Here is a 19,553-nt window from a genome sequence, read left to right on the forward strand (position 1 = left end):
CTTTCTTGGCAACAATACAAAAGTTCACTGCACGTAACATCTGCCGCTCACCTCACCCCACATGTGAAGAACCTCCTCATCAGCATTATCTGTTGATAAAATACAACTTAGTGGTTATTTCATGCATCAGAAAGCAATCATTTTACAATAAGAAGTAAAACTTTTCTTCACCAAAAACACAGGAACTGTATAATTCTGCCTGGCCACAAACTGTGCAAAATTTAATTCTTGTTAATTCTTGTCAATAAATATAGGTGTGGAAATGGGTTCGTCACAGTAAATTCCTGAGAGGACTTTTGTAACAAACAAACTATTTTCATTCTGGATGATAAACAATTTATTGATGCAAGCCAATGGTTGAATTACATATTCTTGGTACCTATGTAAATCCTTACTGAAAATATGGTTATATGGCAAAAGAAAGTAAAAGTGTACCCCCAAACAACAGCTTTTATACAACAGAGTTCTCTAATTATCATCCTGATCGCATTCACGACTTATGTGGCCAGTCTTGCCACACCTGTAGCATGCCTTACTGGCTGAATTTGGGCAGTCACGAGCAATGTGCCCTGACTTGTTGCAGTTGTAGCAACATGGGCCCATGGATGCTGACTCAGGGCAATCTCGGGCAATATGCCCCGTCTTGTTGCAGTTGTAGCATGATGGATCACTGGGGCTTTGTTGACAATCCCGGGCGATGTGTCCGGCTTCATTGCAGCGGTAGCACCTATCCTGGTCCTCCTTGCATTCACGTGCGAAATGCCCAAATCGGTTGCATTTGTAACATTTCTGTTGGCCTCCACGTCGCTCATATCCTCCGCCACCGCCAGATCCTCCCTCTGGACATTCTCTAGCAAAGTGACCAGTGCGATTGCACCTATAGCATGTACTAGAACTCATCTCGCTATTCTGGAAACAAAAAGACCCAAATAGCACCACTGCTAACATGCATTTCGCTAATACTTACTTTACAAGTCGATATAAGTTTCATTTGTTTCCACCCGGAAAGTTGGGTTAGTAAACCAACGTTGGTGTTAACCAGAACTTACATGATACGGAAAATTAAACTCGCGCACTTACACTTCTGAGAGTACCACAGCTACTCACTGGTAACGTCCACGGAAATGTTTCGAATGTAAATTACGTTTTATTATAAGAAAAGCACTCAAGCTACGAATTTTGGTATGCAATTACATTTCTATTTAACAGTACGGTTGGTATCCCTGTCTGCAAAAATTTATACTCACCCCAATACTGCAAGAATTGAGGTGTATAACATTAGACTATTCTTAGGCTTTGTTTAAAAACAGACTGTTGGTACTTACGTGTTATTTCAAAACACTTAAAATATTACACTTCGTAGTCCACTACAAGCTAAAGACAAAACAAGATCCAAAAATAATCGCTTTCAGAGCACGTGCAAATGTCTTCGCTAATCGGAGTGCTTTCAGTTTCCACTTCCGTTGAAACTCGAAAACGATGCGTTAGTTAGTTACTGTAAATGGCCACCAGAATTCACCTTTATAACCTACCCAAACCAATCATTCTGAAGTGTTTGTGACATTATCTTCAATTTCTAATGCTTTGTGACGTGTAATTCTACCGAACAATCTTGTTGGAATTCATGATATCAGAACGTTGGGTGCAAAGAGTTGAATTAAGGCTATCTCATATGGGAATTTTATATTTTATCTGTATCAGAATTATTGACGATATCGCTTAACGTGTGAAATTCGTAGCTCTACAACGTAAAAATGAATTATGTAGTTGTATCGGGGATACTCTGTTTGCTTATGTGCAATTACATGTATGATCGTTCAAGTCAGTGCAAGCAGTTATATTAGAACACAAATGGAGGGGGTGGGTGGAGCAAACCTTCAATATGCACGCGGAAATCCAATTCTCGTAGAAAATATGCACTGTATTGGGTAGTTCCTAAGTTAATAGGTCATTACTTCGACCACTTAAAACTGAACATTGTGTTGTACATTCTTTCCTATGTTGCTTTAAAGAAATAAAAAAAATTATGTTAAATAAAATATACATTTCACTATAATAACCAGCCTCTGGTGCTTGTGCTGAAGTTCGCAAACCAAAATTATATGTGAATTCATAAGTTCTCTCAAGCGTGCCCATCTCAGTGACCCTAAAAGTGTTACATGGCGAGTATGCTCAATGTATCATGTTTCTGTTTTGAACGACTTTGGAAAAGGCGCTCGTTTATTGTTATTTCTTTTCAACATTGCTTCAGAATACGAGGATATCAAAGATATGTCTAAGAAGGGAGGGAGGGAGGAAGGAGGCTGAAAAAACTGCATAATGAGGACTTTCATGATGGTTCATTATTTCTTATATTTACTTCAGGAACTGCAGCAGGATACGATCAGGCTAATATAACATTAGATGAATTCTGCGCCTGTTCACTGTCTAAACCTTGACCGTTGTCTTGTTGCACAAGTAGTAGTTCGTATGTTGCAATTGAACCAATGACCTGCAGAAGAAGATAACGAACTTTAGTAGTGAGAAACTTTTAAGGATCTGAATCAAAGAGCATGCTGTGTCAGAGACAGCCTGTCGCTCTAAAAAAGATAAAGCTATAACATTTATGACATTTCGAGACTGATGCCATCTTAAATTATGGTATAATGTATCTTGGAGAATACAGCGCAACTGATCGATCATATTATAAACTGAGATTAGACATGCCTATTTTTAATGCAGTACTTATGACCGCATATTTGTCCCAGTTGGGTTTCGCCTCCCTGACAGTATCTCTCGCGATTCACTTCTATACGTAATTTCCATTAGTAAACCTAAAAATTCTGATGTTAGGTTTTACAGATAAAATTTTATAGTTTCGCAAACATAGGAATAGTCCACACAGAATTTTTTGATGCATTTATGTCACATTTACATACAAAATATCACCAACTAACTAGAAAGCTAGATACTGAATTAGCCCGACCCTACGCCCCGTGTTAATTTTGATAAGAAATTTCATAATCAGAAGTTGTACGTCCTCAGAAAACCTAATATCACGCAAATTTTAGGGTCCTCTATCATGGGCTACTACTGCAGCCCATCTCAGAAGTACTCGTATTAATATTAATGTTGCCAGGAAATTAGAAAGTACAAAAGCATCATGTTTATACCAAGTTTAATGTCGGACATTATGTTATTAGCTTATGTATCGTTATAAAATAGGGGATGTAAGCCGAAACACATACATGTGTATTTTATGGCTTGCAAATAAGAGACTGGGAAAGGTAAAACAATTATACATCGAGTAAGTACGTAATGGTTTGTCAACTTACCGTCAGAATTAAAAGTCTCTTCAACTTAACTAATCGGAATCCAGTAAGTGCCACTTCGCTGGTAGTCACGTGGTCAATAAATCGCTCTACCTGCAAGACGAATGTACGTTATACAGAGTGTTCACTTTATGAAGGAACTGAAGTTTACCTCGGCAACAGAGCTTGCAGTTACCGACATGATTATTTCTGCATTTTCATATTTCGAATTCTTGAGAGTGAAGCAGAAAAGATGAGGCAAAGTTTTTCGGTATGTAAGCTTTAAAATGTGCTCACACACGCTGGATACTTTATATCAGAGACTGTGTTGAAATCTCAGTATTGCTCACAGAGCATTTTGTACATTGCTTATTTCTCTACAACGTCAGAGTGTTTTCTGTGAGGTAGGTTACAAATACATAGTTAAATAAGCGTAATATTCAGATGAACTTCACGAATCGTGAGGCAATAAAATGCGGTCACGAGTCCTGCCGGACTCGGAGCCAAGAATGACTTGCTGGCGAGGACCAGTAGCCATTTACCCGACAGACTGACTGAGCTTCACGACCGTCTCGACACAGGTTTTCTTGTTTTTCCTGTGACTTCAAGCAACCCTCCAGGCTTAAATTGATCGTAATTACTCCCCTTTTCTATCAGAGCCGCCAATTTGTTTTGCCAAATTATTACAATTCGATATTAATTCTGAATATCAAAATTCCGGGGCCCTTCACTTAAGCAGCTGCTTCTAACAATCCTAACTTCATCACTCACATTAACCTGAATACAGAGACGAGCGGGCGAAGCCTGGAAACTTCTAACAAAATCAAGTTCCTTCTTCCCCTGCCCCGAAATGAAGTGTCTCTCACTTATCCCGTGTAATTAAATTTATAGCTGTGCTTAATTAACTACGCACCACGCCATTAAGACGTATTGGGGAGTGGAGGTATATCTCCACAATTCTTGAGCTTGGCACTAGATGGAGGTGAGTTAGCCTCACGCCGCTGCCGATTTAACAACGGGGAAAGAGCCCCCTGTACCGATTGGACGAAGCAAAGCACGGAACAATAAAATAGCCGATTTCTTCGGATAGGGGATCAGCAAACATCGCGTGACGTCTCTCTAGCATTGCTAAGATACCTACCAATGGTAAAATGGAAAGACGAGTAATACAATTTGCCCTCCCAACAGATCTCGGTTCATAGAGTCACACGCAGGGCATATATATATATAGGTATATATACATGTAAACATCGGCAAGGGAGGGAGCCAGGCATCTGCCGCGTAAGACTGACAACCTCACCGCCATCTGTGAGCCGATTGTTTAGAAAATGTGGGATCCTCGACGTCTCACAACCCTATGGGTCTCCACGGCCTGTTACATGGATATCTTTACGGTTTTACTGGGCGGACCCCTGTGTCAGTCTGCCGGGAATCAAACCCCAGCTCTTCATCAACCAATTCTGTAGTGCAGTCAGCATACTGTACTGCGTCATCCGACTGTAAATTTTGACGAGCGCTACTAAGAAATGTATATCGAAATGTAGCAACCTTACCAGAAGAAGACTAGCATTTCATGGCCCTACACCAGTCTCCGATCATACCTCGGTGTCGTAACTCGCGGCAGGCACCGCATACAGGACTCCCTTTGGCTTCTGGCTGGCCTCGTTCACGAACGAGGCACAAAAGCACATCAGGCAAGCTCGGAAAAGCAAATAACCGAAGGAGTAGAAGAAGAAGACGTAGCCATACAGGCTGTGCACGTTCCTGCAGAGAGCAAACAGTGGGCATGCTTTCACTTACACATGACCCTTGCGATAGTATTATTATTTAGGTTTCGTGGGACGGTGTGAGACTCAGTCCTATTGTACCAGCCCAGGATGATAGATGATGAGTGTGGAACATTTGATAGGAGGAGATTTGGCAGGGGAAATAGAAGTACTCGGAGAAAACCTGCCCCAGTGCTACTTTCTCCACCACAAATCACACATGACTTAACCTGGGATCGAACACGGGCCACTGCGTTTGGAAACAGGCGACTAATCACCCGAGCTGTGACAGGACTTTGTGACATTAGAAATTTCTCTTTCTAGATATCGACGCACACAACAGCTCTCATTTACATACGCAAAATCGGGCCCCTTTACTCTCACCCCCGGCCCAGAGCTGTTTTGAAAGTAACAACGAGGAAAAAAAAAACCCTAAGTAAGAATGCAATCACTTGCGCAGTTTTCTAACCATTACAAAGCATGAAAAACTCGAATGGAAGCAGCTTGCAACATCGCAACCTAACAGTTCTGTCTTTCTTTGTGAGAAAACTCTTTACTCAGCCCACATCTTTATACACACGCGTACCTATAGAGTTGGTACTGCAAGAGGATCTCAAGGAAAATACAAATAAAACGACAAGCTACGTCGTCTGTAAGTTTAACTCTTTGATTTCCAAGTCTTTCTGCTTCATTTCGAAGCTGGCGTGGAGGACTTTTAGAAGTCAACGGGCAGACATTCCAAGGGTTATCATTATCAGCAATCACGCGAAATACATGGCAAGATGATTGGAGGGAATATATGGAAGCATAACAGCTCGAGTGAGATGTGAAGGGCATGGATGAGGAGGGGCGTCCGATCTGTGGGACCTGTTTCCGTGGCCGAAGTATAGCGAAGGTCTTTACTAACAACTTTCGTATATGCAGCATGACTATATGAATGAACGGGAATGCTGAGGAGTAAACTGGAGGGGGAAGTGTAACAGCTTGTAGGAGAAGTTGAGTGGGTTGGAGGGTGGGGGTTGACTCATGGGACTCCTTTCCGTGGCCGCAGTATAGCGAATGTTATTACTAACAACTTTCATGTAAGCAATATGACTATATGACTGAACGGGAATGCTGAGGAGTAAACTGGAGGGGAAGTGTAACAGCTTGTAGGAGAAGTTGAGTGGGTTGGCTCACGGGACTCCTTTCCGTGGCCTCAGTATAGCGGACGAAGAGGCGCTTACGTGAGGCTGTTGAACAACTGCAGACAGATGAAGTAGAGGTCGCTGGTGAGGCTCAGGAGGACGAGGTGAGAAATATGATCGTCAACTGTTCGTGTGAGGCAGCAGAGGTTTTCGTACAGCTCACGAGCCTCACGCCAGAACGCCGGTGGGGTAACCTGCGGACGATCAATACAAACGACTCTGCCGCCATTCCAAGAGTGAAGTAACGCACGTCCCTGCACAGAGTAACTAAAATCCGTTGCGAACTTCTGTGAACACGGTAAGAGACACTCAGGTTACACAAAAGTAGCGCAATATATATTATATGAGTGTCGAGTGGCTTCTTAAGCAGCTGGGCATCCCTTTAGCGAGTATTTTAACTTTTCTACGTCATCAGCTTGTCTTCTATTATGATTTGCCCCGCATTCTGACGACGTACTCACGCACCGCCTATCGATTCTCGCCTGGTTCACTGTTTACAAATATATATCGCTTTTAATCTGCATGCAGGGGCACGCGGTAGCGTGGTTGACGCACTATGCTACAAGCGGCAAGGTCACGGGTTAGATTCCCGATGAAGTCACTGGATTTTTTTTTCAATTGATCTAATCCTTCCAGCCGCACTATGGCCCTGGGTTCGACTCAGCCTCTAACAGAAATGAGTACCAAGAATCTTTCTGGGGGTAAAGGGCGGCCGGTGTGTAAGGCAGACAACCTCACCGCCATCTGTAAGCCGATTGTATAGAAAATGTGGGAGCCTCGACGTCTGACAACCCTATGGGCCTCCACGGACTGTTACAGGGATAGCCTTACCTTTTTCAGTCTACAACTTAGTCTACATACAACTTGCATATAACAAACCTGCCGATGCTACACATTTGGATTGATCACGCTTCATAATTGTGTTTGTATTGTAATCATTTCCTCCATCGGCCTTCGCCTTTTTCTCAATATAGGGCCTAGTTCTTGTTCATTTCCGCATGCTATCACGTGACAAACAAGTGACAAGCAATCTCAGATCATACAATCTCTTTCGAACATAAACACAACTAGCAACATTAAAACTCCCATTATTTTTTCATCTTTTATGGTAAAGGCAATATTGTCCCTGTGCTCATTATTATTTATTATTATTAAAGGGGGTGGGTTTCCCCATGCACTTAGACCAGTTATTGGTCCATTGTGCGTCCCCCTTTAATTACTACTGTCGCCATACCCTACCGGTGCTGGTGCGTGCTATCAGCCCCGTTCAGCCAACGAGGTCGGCCCTCGGTACCTGATATTTCCCCCATCTACCAGAGGCATTGGAAACTACTTGGGTGGGAAATTGTTGCCTAATTTTGCTCAGAGGTCTCATAGAGACATGAGGATTTTTTACATGCCGTAAATCTACGACACGGAACCCACTTGTACCCTGAATTTTTCCGCCCTTAAAAATTCCACGACCTCCGCCGGGTTTGAACCCGCGTACCTTGAGTCATGAGGTGGGAACGTTACCCCTAGACTACGGAGGCCGCTGTCCCTGTGCTTAACTAATCAACCACTATGACATGAAGGCGTATGGGGGAGTGGATTACAGATCCACGGTTTCTTGACCATGGTATTACTTGCAGGCGAGTGGTCAGCGTCACGCCTATCCCGCCTTACCCCCATGGAAAGCCTCCAGTACCCACTGTACAGGAGGCTGGGTGAGCCCCTGAGCCGGTCTGGACGATGTGGAGGAGAGACCATTCTTGATCCTACCGGGACTCGAACTCCGAGCTCTCGGTCGTCCAGCCGGCAGCCAGTTGCTATACCGACTGAGCTATCTTCATCTTTTAAAACTAACGCAAATTACATGGCGTCCGACAGACAGCAAAATTACCGGGATTACGCGGTAGTTATATCAGGAACTGGGTCCTGTGAACAAAACATACCGCATATCCGGCAACGGCGGACTCGACGCTGCTGCTACTCGCCTATTTACCGACGCGTAGAATCGCAGGGCCTATGATGACGGAGTTATAAATTGGAGAGAGCGTGGAGGGAAGCGGTCGTGGCCTAATCTGAGGCACTGTCCCGGGATTTTCATGGAATGACTGAGAAAATCTGTCAGCATAGCCGGTCTCAGAGTTGAGATCTGATCCCAGAACCTTCCTAAATATGCAACAGTTGTGCTAATCATACCACAGCGACGTTTGATTCTTCTATTACTGATTAATTGCATAAAACACAGTGGTAATTATATCAACCACCTGTTTTTAACATTAAAAAGACTGTTTTCATTTTGCTCTCAGAGTGTATTTGTTTGTTATGTATGATTCTCACAATAAACAGCGATAAATTCCCTAAGCTGCACTGATTAGCTTTTGTAACGAAGATGCAGTGTTGTTTCTGTGAGGTACGAACTGTATTCATAAGTATCGGCTCCACTGTCTCTGTCTCCAGCCTCCACTTCTTACCTCTCGCAGAAACAGTGACTTTCTTCCTCTGAAATTAAGTGTCTCGCACTTTTCCCGCGATTTTGCTCCAGCGCCTGTTCTCCCCTTGTTCACAAAGCGCAAGATCCAACGTGAATTGACACATATCTTTTCTTCTTAAATATCCAGGCTACTGAGCACTGCTCAGGTCCTAGAACCGACGTTATATGAAGCAGTGAGTCGAGCGGACTGGTCTAGCCTCGTCTTGGAGAGGCGCTCTGCTCGAACCCCTTGCAGGGACATCTGGACGAATGCTAAGACAGTATGTATTAGGCCATTGCCGCTTCGTTTCGAATCCTTCCATTTGACGCTGCCTCCTAAACAAACCCCCAATTTTTCTCTTCACGCTCCAGAAGGTTCAACACTCGGAAACCTCACTTTACGCGCTACTTTTGTGTGCCTTACCTCTCCCCTGAAGGCCAGGAGTCGCTCGTAGAGCTGCAAGTACTTCTGGGTGAGCGCCATGCTCACGAGGGTAACAAACATGTCCATGTAGCTCCATGTGAATGTGGCCACAAAGTTGGACACCTGAAGCAGCAGCGCCTTCCACAGTGCGTAGTCCGTCGCTTTGAACACCTGCTCGAACCAGATCGTGTAGAAAGCGCGGATAACGTCCACACCTCCCGCAGAATATGGTAGCGCGCGCAGGAGACACGAATACATGGCCATCATGTGCTCCACTGGGCCACAGACAAGAGTATGTTAGCCCTCAGAAACATGAAGAAGAAGAAGAAGAAGGAAACGACAAAAAGGGGTGAACTGGTAGAGAGAGGAGAACACATATTTCACCTCTGAAATTTCTCAGGCAATGCCCGCTCGTCTTTGTGGCATAGCCAGGTTAGAGAGAAGGTAAAGCGACGGGAAATGGATTGTTTTGTGGTTATGAACGGGTCTTTATGGCGTCAGGACTAAATTTTGATTAAAAGTTGAGAGGCCTGAATGAGGGTTGGGACTCCCAACTTGGGAGAGATTGGTGTGGAAGCTGCAGGGCGTCGTGGAGTTAAGTACCAACCCAGAATTTGCTCTAGGACCGAGGAAAATCACGAAAAAAAACATTTGAAGAGCGAAAATGATAAAATTTAGTTCACACCTCACAAGGACGGTTAATGCTGTTTAGGTTACAGAATTCGGCACTAACCTGTTGAGGCTGTAAGCATTGACGCCGCACAGAATTTACATCGATGCCCAAAATTCCTGGGGTAACCGTGGAATTTCAGCATCGTGTGCTCCACAGTTTGCCACTCTGACACTATCTGAGGCCACTTTCTGGCTAAGAACATGAAGAAAATGGTTGCCAAGAAAGTGACTGCAAAGAAAACGGCCGGAGCTGGAAACATTAAAATCAGAATAATTTATTAGAGGTAACACAGACAATCGTCTGCTTGTGTCCCTAGTTTTAAAAAGGCAATTAAACACCTAGAGGTGTTAACGTATGGGGAAGTGGAGGTATAGCTCCGCGCATTCTCAGCCTCGGCATTATATGGAGGTGAGTGGTCAGCTTGACGCTTCAGCCGCTTTATCCTCGATGAAAGAGACCCCAGTACCTAGCTTAGTTGGTCTAAGGCCTGGTCGGAAAGATAATTTCTGCACCTGCCGTGAACTGAACTCCAGCTACCCAGTTCTACAGCCCACAGGCTTGTTACTATTCTGACTGAGCTACCCTATTCAGAGACTACCAAATGAATTTTATCGAACGTTACTATCGAGACTCCTGCTTCGTATTCAGCAAGTTCAGGGTTCCCATCTCAAACCCTAGACCGGTTATCCTAACTTAGGATATTCGTGACTTTCGTAAGTCCCTCCTGATACCTCAAATTAGGCCACGACCACTTCCTTCGACATCCTTTATAATTCATTATTCACTATCATGCTACGAATCGACGCTGTAGCGTAAACTACATGCCACAGTGAAACTACAGGTCCTGTAGTCTAAAATACTGACCGCATCGTTAAACAAGCCATAAATATATAAATACACCTCCTGCTAGTGCCAAGGCCAAGAAAACGTGGGTCTATACATCCACCCCCCCATACGTCTTCATGGAGTAGTGGATGCTTAGTTAAGCACGGGGACAACTTACCGACTTCAGGTTTACACCACTCACCACAAGCAGAATACGTGACGCGGTGCGCGGTGCAGAGCTCCCGTAAGCAGAAGTACAGATGCAACAGAATGCCGACGAGGGACAGGACGCTGTAGGCCACCCTGGGACTACGCCACCGGAACCGAAGTGTCGAGGCGTCGTGACCCGTGAGACCAGACACGGGCATCAGGGCAAAGCACTGTCCCGCCACCAGCAGGGGACACAGGGCACGCTGGAATGAGTTGCAGCTGGCATCTGGCCACGTGTGGTCATCCTCGAAGGTTGCGCTCAGAGAGTCCCTTCCAGACTGCTTGCGGCCAGCCATTGCACCCTACACGACTGGTCACAGTTATGTACCGTGCAGCAACGTCTCGGAGAATATAATGACTACATCTTCAGGGTAGAAGATGCTGAAGATGGAGGTATATGTTTCTCCGAAACGTTGGTATCCATTTCCTAGACTACACGAAAGGGCTTACGCGTCTGGCTAACCAAGCGGTCTCGAGGAGCGGTACACAACAACAATAATAATAAAATTTTCAGTGACCTGAACACCCTCTGTAACACGTACATGAAACTGTTTTGAGGCGGTGTTCAGAACAGCGACAAAGATTTTAGAAAGGGTGGGGTGGGGGGAGGGAATTTCTCGCCTAGCGGGTTACATTTGGGCTTGCGGTGGCCCTGCTACTGGATGCAAAGCAGAAGCCCACCACAGGGATCCTGAAACGGTTACATCCACTGCTGAAATCTGGCCAACTTTTAACCCTCGTTATATAGTAAAAGAAAAGTAATGCTATCCCAGTAACAGGCCGTGAAGGCCCATAGGGTTGTGAGACGTCGAGGCTCCCACATTTTCTGGGCAGTCGGCTCACAGATGGCGGTGACATTGTCAGCCTTATGCGCCAGCCGCCCTTTATTTCTGTTAGAGGCTGAGTCGGACCCAGGGCCATAGTGCGGCTGGAAGTATTAGGTCAATTGAAAAATCCAATGACGTCATCGGTCTTCCGGCTTATAGCAGTGTCTTAAGCAACTACGCTATCCGTTGCTTCAAAAGTGATGACATAAACGTTTCTATATTTGGGTTCCTTTCTATATTTAACAGCTTTCCAACCACAAAAGCTTCTTAGTGGCTCAGCATCTCGAAAGATCACAGCCAGATTTTGTCTGTTATATCCGGGACCGAGGGGCTACGCGGTAGCGTAGTTGATTGAGGCACTACGCTACAAGCCGGAAGGTCGCGGGTTCGAATCCCGAGGTCATTGGATTTTTTTTTTCAATTGACCTAATCCTTCCTGCCGCACTATGGCCCTGGGGTCGACTCAGCCTCTAACAGAAATGAGTACCGGGAATCTTCCTGGGAGTAAAGGGCGACTAGCGCTGACAACCTCACCGCCATCTGTGAGCCGACTGCCCAGAAAATGTGGGAGCCTCGACGTCTCACAACCCTATGGGCCTCCACGGCCTGTTGCAAATATAGCTTTACCCTTTTTATACCAGGCCCGTTACAACATGGCTTCAGTTTATATATAAGTACATGTGTGCCCGTTACATCAGACATGAGCTCACACTACCTCCACACGTGAGTCAGATGAGAGAAGTAATTCCAAATTGAACCGAACTTGCAAAGCGGCTGGGTAAGACTCTTTCTGGTTGCCGACTACACCCGGGCCATCCGCAGTGCAGCAAGCCTCGTCATGTTGCGTGCAAATTAGAGTTCTCCGTTTCTGTAACAAAATTACTATTGCAACACACAAATTTTCTAACTTAACGATCACGAATTTGGGCCATTACCCGAAAGCTCTCATAAACCATTCACAATTCCAATATTTACTCACATAAATTGTTCCCTGGACCTTATATTTCGGAGGGCGAAATATCAATATAGCCGTTTGTATACTGTGAAAACAATATCAGAACAAAAAAGAAGACATTACTAGTTTTATTAGGCATTCTTTACACAAAACGCGAAAGGCAAGTTGTCCCCGTGCTTCACTACGCCATGGAGAACTGTGTGGAGGTGCAGAGCCACGCAACACACACAGGAAACTTTTTATATCATGAATAGTGTTCATATTTACAGTTGCGACAACAGGGTGCATACCTTAATCACAAGGCATACGCTTCAGGGTACAGGTATTGTCGTTACGTACATATTAGCACACAGAGTCCGTAGTAGCTACGAATAGGAGCAGAAGATGATAGCAGACAGTGCAGGGTATGCTCAGTGCACGCTGCTATTGCTCGTAATATGAAGTTTAGTGTACCTGAGGTCAGCACGGACGCCAGCTTAGCTCTCCTTCCAGAATACTTCGAGTTCGTAACTCGGGGGCGCCATGATTCGAAGTTTTCCTCGAAGGCTATAATATATAATGATGGTAAAAAAGGTAAACTTGTCTCTGTGCTTAACCAATTAAGCACTACGCCATGAAGACGTACCGCGGAGTGGATGTATAGATCCACATTTTCTTGACCTCGGCAATAGTTGGAGTGGTCAGCTTCACGCCCCGGCCGCTTTACCCCCGGTACCCATTGTATAGGAGGTTGAGTGGATCCCAGAGCCAGTCTGGACGATATGAAGTGAAAATTCTTGACCCTACCGGGACTCGAACTCCGACCTCTCTTTCCCCAGTCCGTAGCCAGTCGCTCTACCGACTACGCTATCCCGGATCCATATAATGATGGACCACAGTAAATAACTACAGTGCAACAAAGCGTGAAGCATTTTTATGGTTCAGTAATTAGACTGTACGGAGTCTAGTGGCAAGATGGCGGCTAAATTGGGAAGGATATTGTAGCGTATAGACCCTTGCTAAGCGGCGACTCTTTGAACAGCGACCGTTGCTATGCAGAGGTAATGTAAACATGTTGCCGTTGCTAGGCAGTAGATTCTTAATGTAACAGACTGACACAACAATAAAAGATTTGTGTTTTCTATGTCGTCCGTGCCGAGATCTTATAAGGGACAAAGTTAGTCGACAGACTGTTCTGTACGGGAGGTTGTGAAGAGAGGACCTGAGCGCGCGAAGCTGAAGAATCTCCACTGTTAGAGGCCGTTACCAGGGAATGACTGGTGAACACACAACAGGCTGGAAAATGCTTAGCGGTTGCTGTGGTGATCTGTGAATTGTGGAGATTAGCGGTGGCTCTGTAATTCCTTGTAGCTCCGAGTCCTGTGTATAAGTAGTCAATAAATCCATTACCAATACAAACCCCGTCTATAGTCACACATATGCGTGACAATATGATACGAGCCTACGCTCTCGACTCGGCTACGGGCAACGACGCTATATAAATGTTTACAAAATGTTTGCGTTAATAACCTACGTTCGACACACATGGGGGCACGCGGTAGCGTAGTTGGTTGAGGCACTATGCTATAGGCTGGGAGGTCGAGGGTTGGATTCCCGTTGAGGTCACTGATTTTTTCAATTGACCTAATACTTCCAGCCGCACTATGGTCCTGGGGTCGACTCAACCTCTAACAGAAATGAGTACCACGAATCTTCCTGGGGGTAAAGGGTGGCCGGCGCGTTAGGCTGACAACCTTACCGCCATCTGTGAGCCTCGACGTCTCACAACCCTTTGGGTTTATACGGCCTATTACAGGGATTACTATGACTATTTTAGTCTGCTTCCCTAAATATGGCTTATGCGATCTCCATGCCGTCTGTGTATGTTGCTAGGTAACTGCTAGGTAAAAACGTTACGGCGGCAACAAATACACACGCAACAACAGAAGACTTGTTGGACGCGAAGTTTTCTGTGCGGTCAATGTCGTATCAAAGGAAAGTACACGATCTGTTCTTCCCAGAACTTCCTGCTGACAATTCTGAAACTTCTCCAGAAATACGTGGCTTATAAACCGGGAGAGCACTGCAAGGAAGCATAACTAAGTAATTCGATGTGTTATCTACCGCATAAAGATAGCCTTATCCGCCTGATAACGCCGTCCTGTCCCAGCCCTGTTCACAAGAGCACGTGAGCCAAACGGCCAGTCACTGCAGGTGAGCTGTCTTTTCTGGGCGCCGTCACGGGAGGGGGACAAGCCAGGCATAGTCAACCACGGATTTTTTTTTAAATAAAATTGAAAACATATGATGGAAATGCTCCAAATATTAAAACTAGGGTTTAAAATACTTTTCTGTACTGAAGGCTCCAGGGTGATCAGCAAACAGAATATCAAATTGCCTAAAAGTAAGTTTTTGAGAACATGTTCTGTCTGTTCGTCCCCCTAGAAAACGGGGCCCCAAACAACAACAAAATCTGACAGCGCCCACGAGCGTTTGCTTACACTTTCGGTGTATAATTTTTACGGGTGAAAATAAATTAATGGCTATTCGTATTACCGTTAAAAAGAACCCGCAAATGTTTATTATGAAATTGCGATGACCGGTGAGGGCATGAGTAATCAGGTTGCCTAATTTGTTCATAAACGGGATATCTCGTGTTTGTCATGTAAATGGTTCAGAACGCAGCACCTACTTTCGACATTTGTGGAGTCTAACAGAGAAACGACAGATAACCATGGACGTGTATCTGTGTATCGCGCTTCCTTCACGCTTTGAAACACAATGGTTACATTATGAAACTCTGCATTCTGTCAGTTTCCTATCGCTCTCACAAGAAACAGCGGCTGTTTTCCTAAACAGCATTAACATAAACATTGATTTACAAATACTGCTCTTCATACAAGCTCCATTTGATGCCTAGCAACGTCCTGGCACGTATGGATGCGACAGAACATGCATTACGGTTGTTACCATTTCAAATATCAATGTAAGAATCAAATACCCTTACACAAGGCCGATAGAAGCCTACATTCCGTTCCCCGAGAACAGATATTCCACCCTAACCTCAATTAAAACACTGGTCAAATTTCTCAAAATATTTTCTCAAATAACGGCACGAAATTTCGAGATTCAGTGCCGTAATTCTCAACACAGCTGCATAACGTGTTTACTTTTTTGTTTTAATGCTAGTGGGGTGGGACTAAGTCCCTTGCACTGCGGCCACTTCTGGCCTATTGTACCAGCCCCAGATGATAGGTGAGGGTGATTGTGGAGCAATTGGTGGAATGAAGATTGACAGGGGAAACGGAAGCACTCGGAGAAAACCTGCCCCAGCGCCACTTTGTCCACCACAAATCCCACTTGATCTGACCCGGGATCGAACCCGGGCCGCCGCGGTGGAAGGCCAGCGACTAACAGCTTGAGCTATGGCGCTGCCTCGTGGTCACGTTACTGCCAATTTATGAGCGCGATATTAAGCAAGGGTCAGCAACAATTATTCCCTTATAACCAACCCCCCCCCCCGGCAAAAAAGGGTCGTAAAATGTGTGCTTGGTTTGTGAGCGTTGACACTACAGCCCTGACTACAATGAGAACACTCCATACAAGGGACACATCTTTTTTAATGATCCTGTATTTATTTAGTTGCGGTTTGTGCTGTTAATCTGTGACTAGTTCCTCCCTCCAACTTCCAGTCGTGAGAGTCCCGCAGGACTCAGAACAAAAACTGACCGTGCTGGCGAAGGCCAGCAGCATTAACCTGACCGGATGCAGTCAATAACTCGGGCTATATGACGTCGAATGAATGATGACAGCGAATAATAACTTGGGCAGGATGTTGAAGGAAGCGGCGCCTTGAGGGACTGAGGAGAATCACGAGTAACTTCAATCAGTATAGGTGGTGTACTGGCCAAGAGTCGAACCGAGTGCCACCCGAAGCTGCAAGTTCCAGTTGTGCCGCGCCTGTATATAGGCAAACAGCACCGAACCAAAGCGAGCCAGGCGAGACGCTCCGCCGTTAGCACTGCAGCAGCGATCATATGGACAGGCAGGAATACAGAATTTAGGGCACGACGCCATGCCACGTCGCCACGCGACGCTGTGCCTCGCGCGTGTGTGAACTCATACCCCACAGCTCCGTTCACAACACGGAGTGGAATGATGTAAAAGGAATAGTTCTCCCTGTGCATCACGCCATGAAGGTGTATGGGGGAGTAGATGTATAGATCCACATTTTCTTGACCTCGGCACTAGCTGGAAGTGAGTAGTCAGCTTCACGCCCCAGCTGCTTTACCACCGGAGAAAGATCCCTCGGTATTCATTGGACAGGAGACTGGGTGAGCTCCACAGCCGGTCTGTAAGACAGGGAGAAGAGAAAAATCATGACCCTATTGGGATTCGAACTCTGACCCCTTGGTCGTCCAACCCGTAGCCAGTCGCTATACCAACTGAGCTGTCCTGGCTCCTGGCGCAGAATGAGGACACCAATTATTATTACCTCAGTCAGTATGGTGACTAGGCTACAGAATGAATAACCAGGGAATTAGGTTTTGATTTCCAGCAGGGGCAAAGATATTTCTCCTATCTGCAGCGTCCAGACCGGCCCCGGGGCCCACCCAGCCTCCAGTCCAATACTTACCGCGAGCTCCTTCCCCTGAGGTTACGGAGCCGAGGTGTAATTCTGAGCACTCACCTTCATTTAGTGCCAAGTCATGTCTGCATGGAGCTACATCTCCACTCTTCCATATGTCTCCACATTGTGGTACTTGATTAAACATGATGAAACTACCTTTATGTATGGAGCTAAATGTCCTCTCACTCTGTGATAAGACAAGTGCCACATCAGAGATAAAGCCCCCTCCCCTTTCAAATTAAAGACGGAGGATGCGATAATCTGCTGCCTGGTCAGCACTATCACATGCCTCATCAGGCAGTGACAGATCAGTATGAGGCAATGGTAGAATGATGATTAGTAGAGAAAAACTGAACAAATTTGGTGGAAAATCTGCTCCCAGTCTTTTTGTATGCCATGAAGGCACCCAGAACTGAACCCAAAGCCTCACGGTCAGCAGTCAGTCTCTGCTTGAGCAACCACAGAGCAAACCCTATGGTTATTTTGTATACCACGGGATACTGAACATTATCCTCAGCATGTTACCTTGCGGAAAAAGTTGAAAAATAAGTGACACAAGATCACCACTGCAATCAGAGCTGACTCAAGTTTATCTGTGTTCACATCAGCACATTTATTCCAAGACACTTATGTACTCAGATGAATCCCCATGTGGAGGTGGGTTTCAATACCTCCACTGTAGCCCTGCAAGTCGTGCACGGGAAGCGACGAAAAGGGAACCCAGTGCCTGGGGGTGTAACTGGGCCACCATGTTCCTGGGGGATATAAATAGGGGACTTGGTCCTCCAGGTTGGGGAAGTCTCGAATCTGTGACAGTAAAATGTGGTCATGAGTCCCACAGGACTCTGAACTGAGACTGACTGCGCTGGCGACAGACCTGCCATCATCAAAGAAGGCACCCCACATCAACAAACCCGCAACTCCCTGACAATAACAAAAATCTGGTCTTGGGTCCTAGACAGGGGCTTGACACCAAGACAGACTGGCCGACTGACCGTCAGTTGTAACATAACTTTGACTTTGGCTTATGTGCGAGTGACTTTAATCGTAACCCCCCTGCTGTGTGCCACATTACTGGTACCAACGTTAAAAGTGTATTTGTAAAAACAAGAGTCAGGGCCTAACCTTAGAATTTCCCTTCAAAACAACTCCACAGGGTTAGGCCTTCAGTTACATTTTAAGAAAACTGATCATTTTTTGTTTTGTTTTTGCAAATAAACTTCTACAGCTGGAAGTGCTAATGTGGTGGACAACATGGTGGCAAAGACTTCAAAGATACCTGAGCCACTAGTACCTACTCCAACACATTCCTCCATCTCCTTCATGTTCTTGCAAGTGGCCACACCACAACTAATGTCAGTGAACAGTCATGCAAGACAAAGAGAAACTAATGCAACATCTGCATAAACCCAGCGTCACATCAGTGTTCTGAGTGATGCTGACAGAAGTGAAGCCGGGCAGGTCAGTGGCAACAAGTCAGACAAACAAGTGACCCGCTGGTCCTCTAGGACAGGTGGGATTCGAAGGCTGATAACTTCAAGCAATAAAACCACTGTTGTGTAGAATCTGGATATGATGATGGCTGAATTCAGCCAACCTACACAATCCAGCAATTACTACTTACAAGTAGCAACGTGGAACATGCGTTCATTATTCAGAAATGAAGCTATGTGAAACTTCATGAAACGGAGCAAGCTGGCATATGGTACAGTCGTATTCAGGTGCTCTGAATCTCGGCTGGGACACCAGCTATCCTGACTAGGATATTTCTGTTTCCTTCAGTCCCTTCAGGAAAATGATCGCAAACTGCTTCAGTCCTTGCAAATTCTAATTCATCATTCACCACACAATCTGACACTCTACTGTCCGGCTATGGGCAGCGCCATAAGAACAAGGACAACTTAAACATGAGAAGACTGGAGTGACTGGGAACTTTATAATAAATGAAATGCACCCTCAAACTAAGGGACGTAAGAAGAACAGAAAGACCAAATATGACAAAGCATCACAGAAGCTTGTGAATGACTGGAATCCATGGACGGAATGAAAAGCATCAGAGAGGAACCAATCAAGGGGAATCACTCAGAAGGTAGAGGCCTACAATGAGCTGCAGTACCCTAGAGGAGACTGCAGGAAACTTCAGAGGATTACAGGATGCACAGTACCAGAAGTTTTCTTTTTTTTCCAAACAGAACAAATTTTACATAATATAATATTTATATTATTTGACAACAATTTTTACACTTTACATATGCAAACAATCAAAAAAGTACTATTCCATTTTCACACATGCTGGCATGCACACATACACACAGAGTATTATACATAT

At 45.2% G+C, this 19,553-nt stretch overlaps 2 protein-coding genes across 4 annotated transcripts; both read right to left on the bottom strand.

The window, feature by feature from the left end:
• Positions 1 to 369: 369 nt before the first annotated feature.
• Positions 370 to 1,465, bottom strand: LOC111866564 (CCHC-type zinc finger protein CG3800). Of its 3 annotated transcripts, none has more exons than XM_023855630.2 (2): positions 1,326 to 1,465; positions 370 to 909 (listed from the first exon to the last, which is right to left on the bottom strand). In XM_023855630.2, exon 2 carries the CDS (start codon positions 898 to 900, stop codon positions 469 to 471), a length of 432 nt encoding a protein of 143 aa, XP_023711398.1. In that variant the 5' UTR covers positions 901 to 909; positions 1,326 to 1,465; the 3' UTR covers positions 370 to 468. The 3 variants fall into 3 exon arrangements, with proteins under 3 accessions (XP_023711398.1, XP_033608213.1, XP_033608212.1); XM_033752322.1 differs by lacking the exon at positions 1,326 to 1,465 and adding an exon at positions 1,050 to 1,224; XM_033752321.1 differs by lacking the exon at positions 1,326 to 1,465 and adding an exon at positions 1,081 to 1,223.
• Positions 1,466 to 2,309: 844 nt separating this feature from the next.
• LOC111866547 (gustatory receptor for sugar taste 64f) lies at positions 2,310 to 11,649 on the bottom strand. Its single transcript, XM_023855598.2, has 7 exons — positions 10,826 to 11,649; positions 9,859 to 10,047; positions 9,126 to 9,400; positions 6,283 to 6,437; positions 4,892 to 5,054; positions 3,315 to 3,404; positions 2,310 to 2,491 (listed from the first exon to the last, which is right to left on the bottom strand). Exons 1-7 carry the CDS (start codon positions 11,127 to 11,129, stop codon positions 2,384 to 2,386), a joined length of 1,284 nt encoding a protein of 427 aa, XP_023711366.1. The 5' UTR covers positions 11,130 to 11,649; the 3' UTR covers positions 2,310 to 2,383.
• Positions 11,650 to 19,553: the final 7,904 nt, after the last annotated feature.

This window comes from Cryptotermes secundus, unplaced genomic scaffold (assembly GCF_002891405.2).
Source record: "Cryptotermes secundus unplaced genomic scaffold, Csec_1.0 scaffold575, whole genome shotgun sequence".
Taxonomy (NCBI): Eukaryota; Metazoa; Arthropoda; class Insecta; order Blattodea; family Kalotermitidae; genus Cryptotermes; species Cryptotermes secundus.

Coding starts and splice junctions, on each gene's coding strand:
- LOC111866564 (XM_023855630.2), bottom strand. CDS start 900: ATGAGTTCTAGTACATGCTATAGGTGCAATCGCACTGGTCACTTTGCT.
- LOC111866547 (XM_023855598.2), bottom strand. CDS start 11,129: ATGGCTGGCCGCAAGCAGTCTGGAAGGGACTCTCTGAGCGCAACCTTC. Junction 5,055..6,282: donor CAGTTGTTCAACAGCCTCAC/GTAAGCGCCTCT, acceptor TGCTCTCTGCAG/GAACGTGCACAGCCTGTATG. Junction 2,492..3,314: donor AGAGACTTTTAATTCTGACG/GTAAGTTGACAA, acceptor CTTCTTCTGCAG/GTCATTGGTTCAATTGCAAC.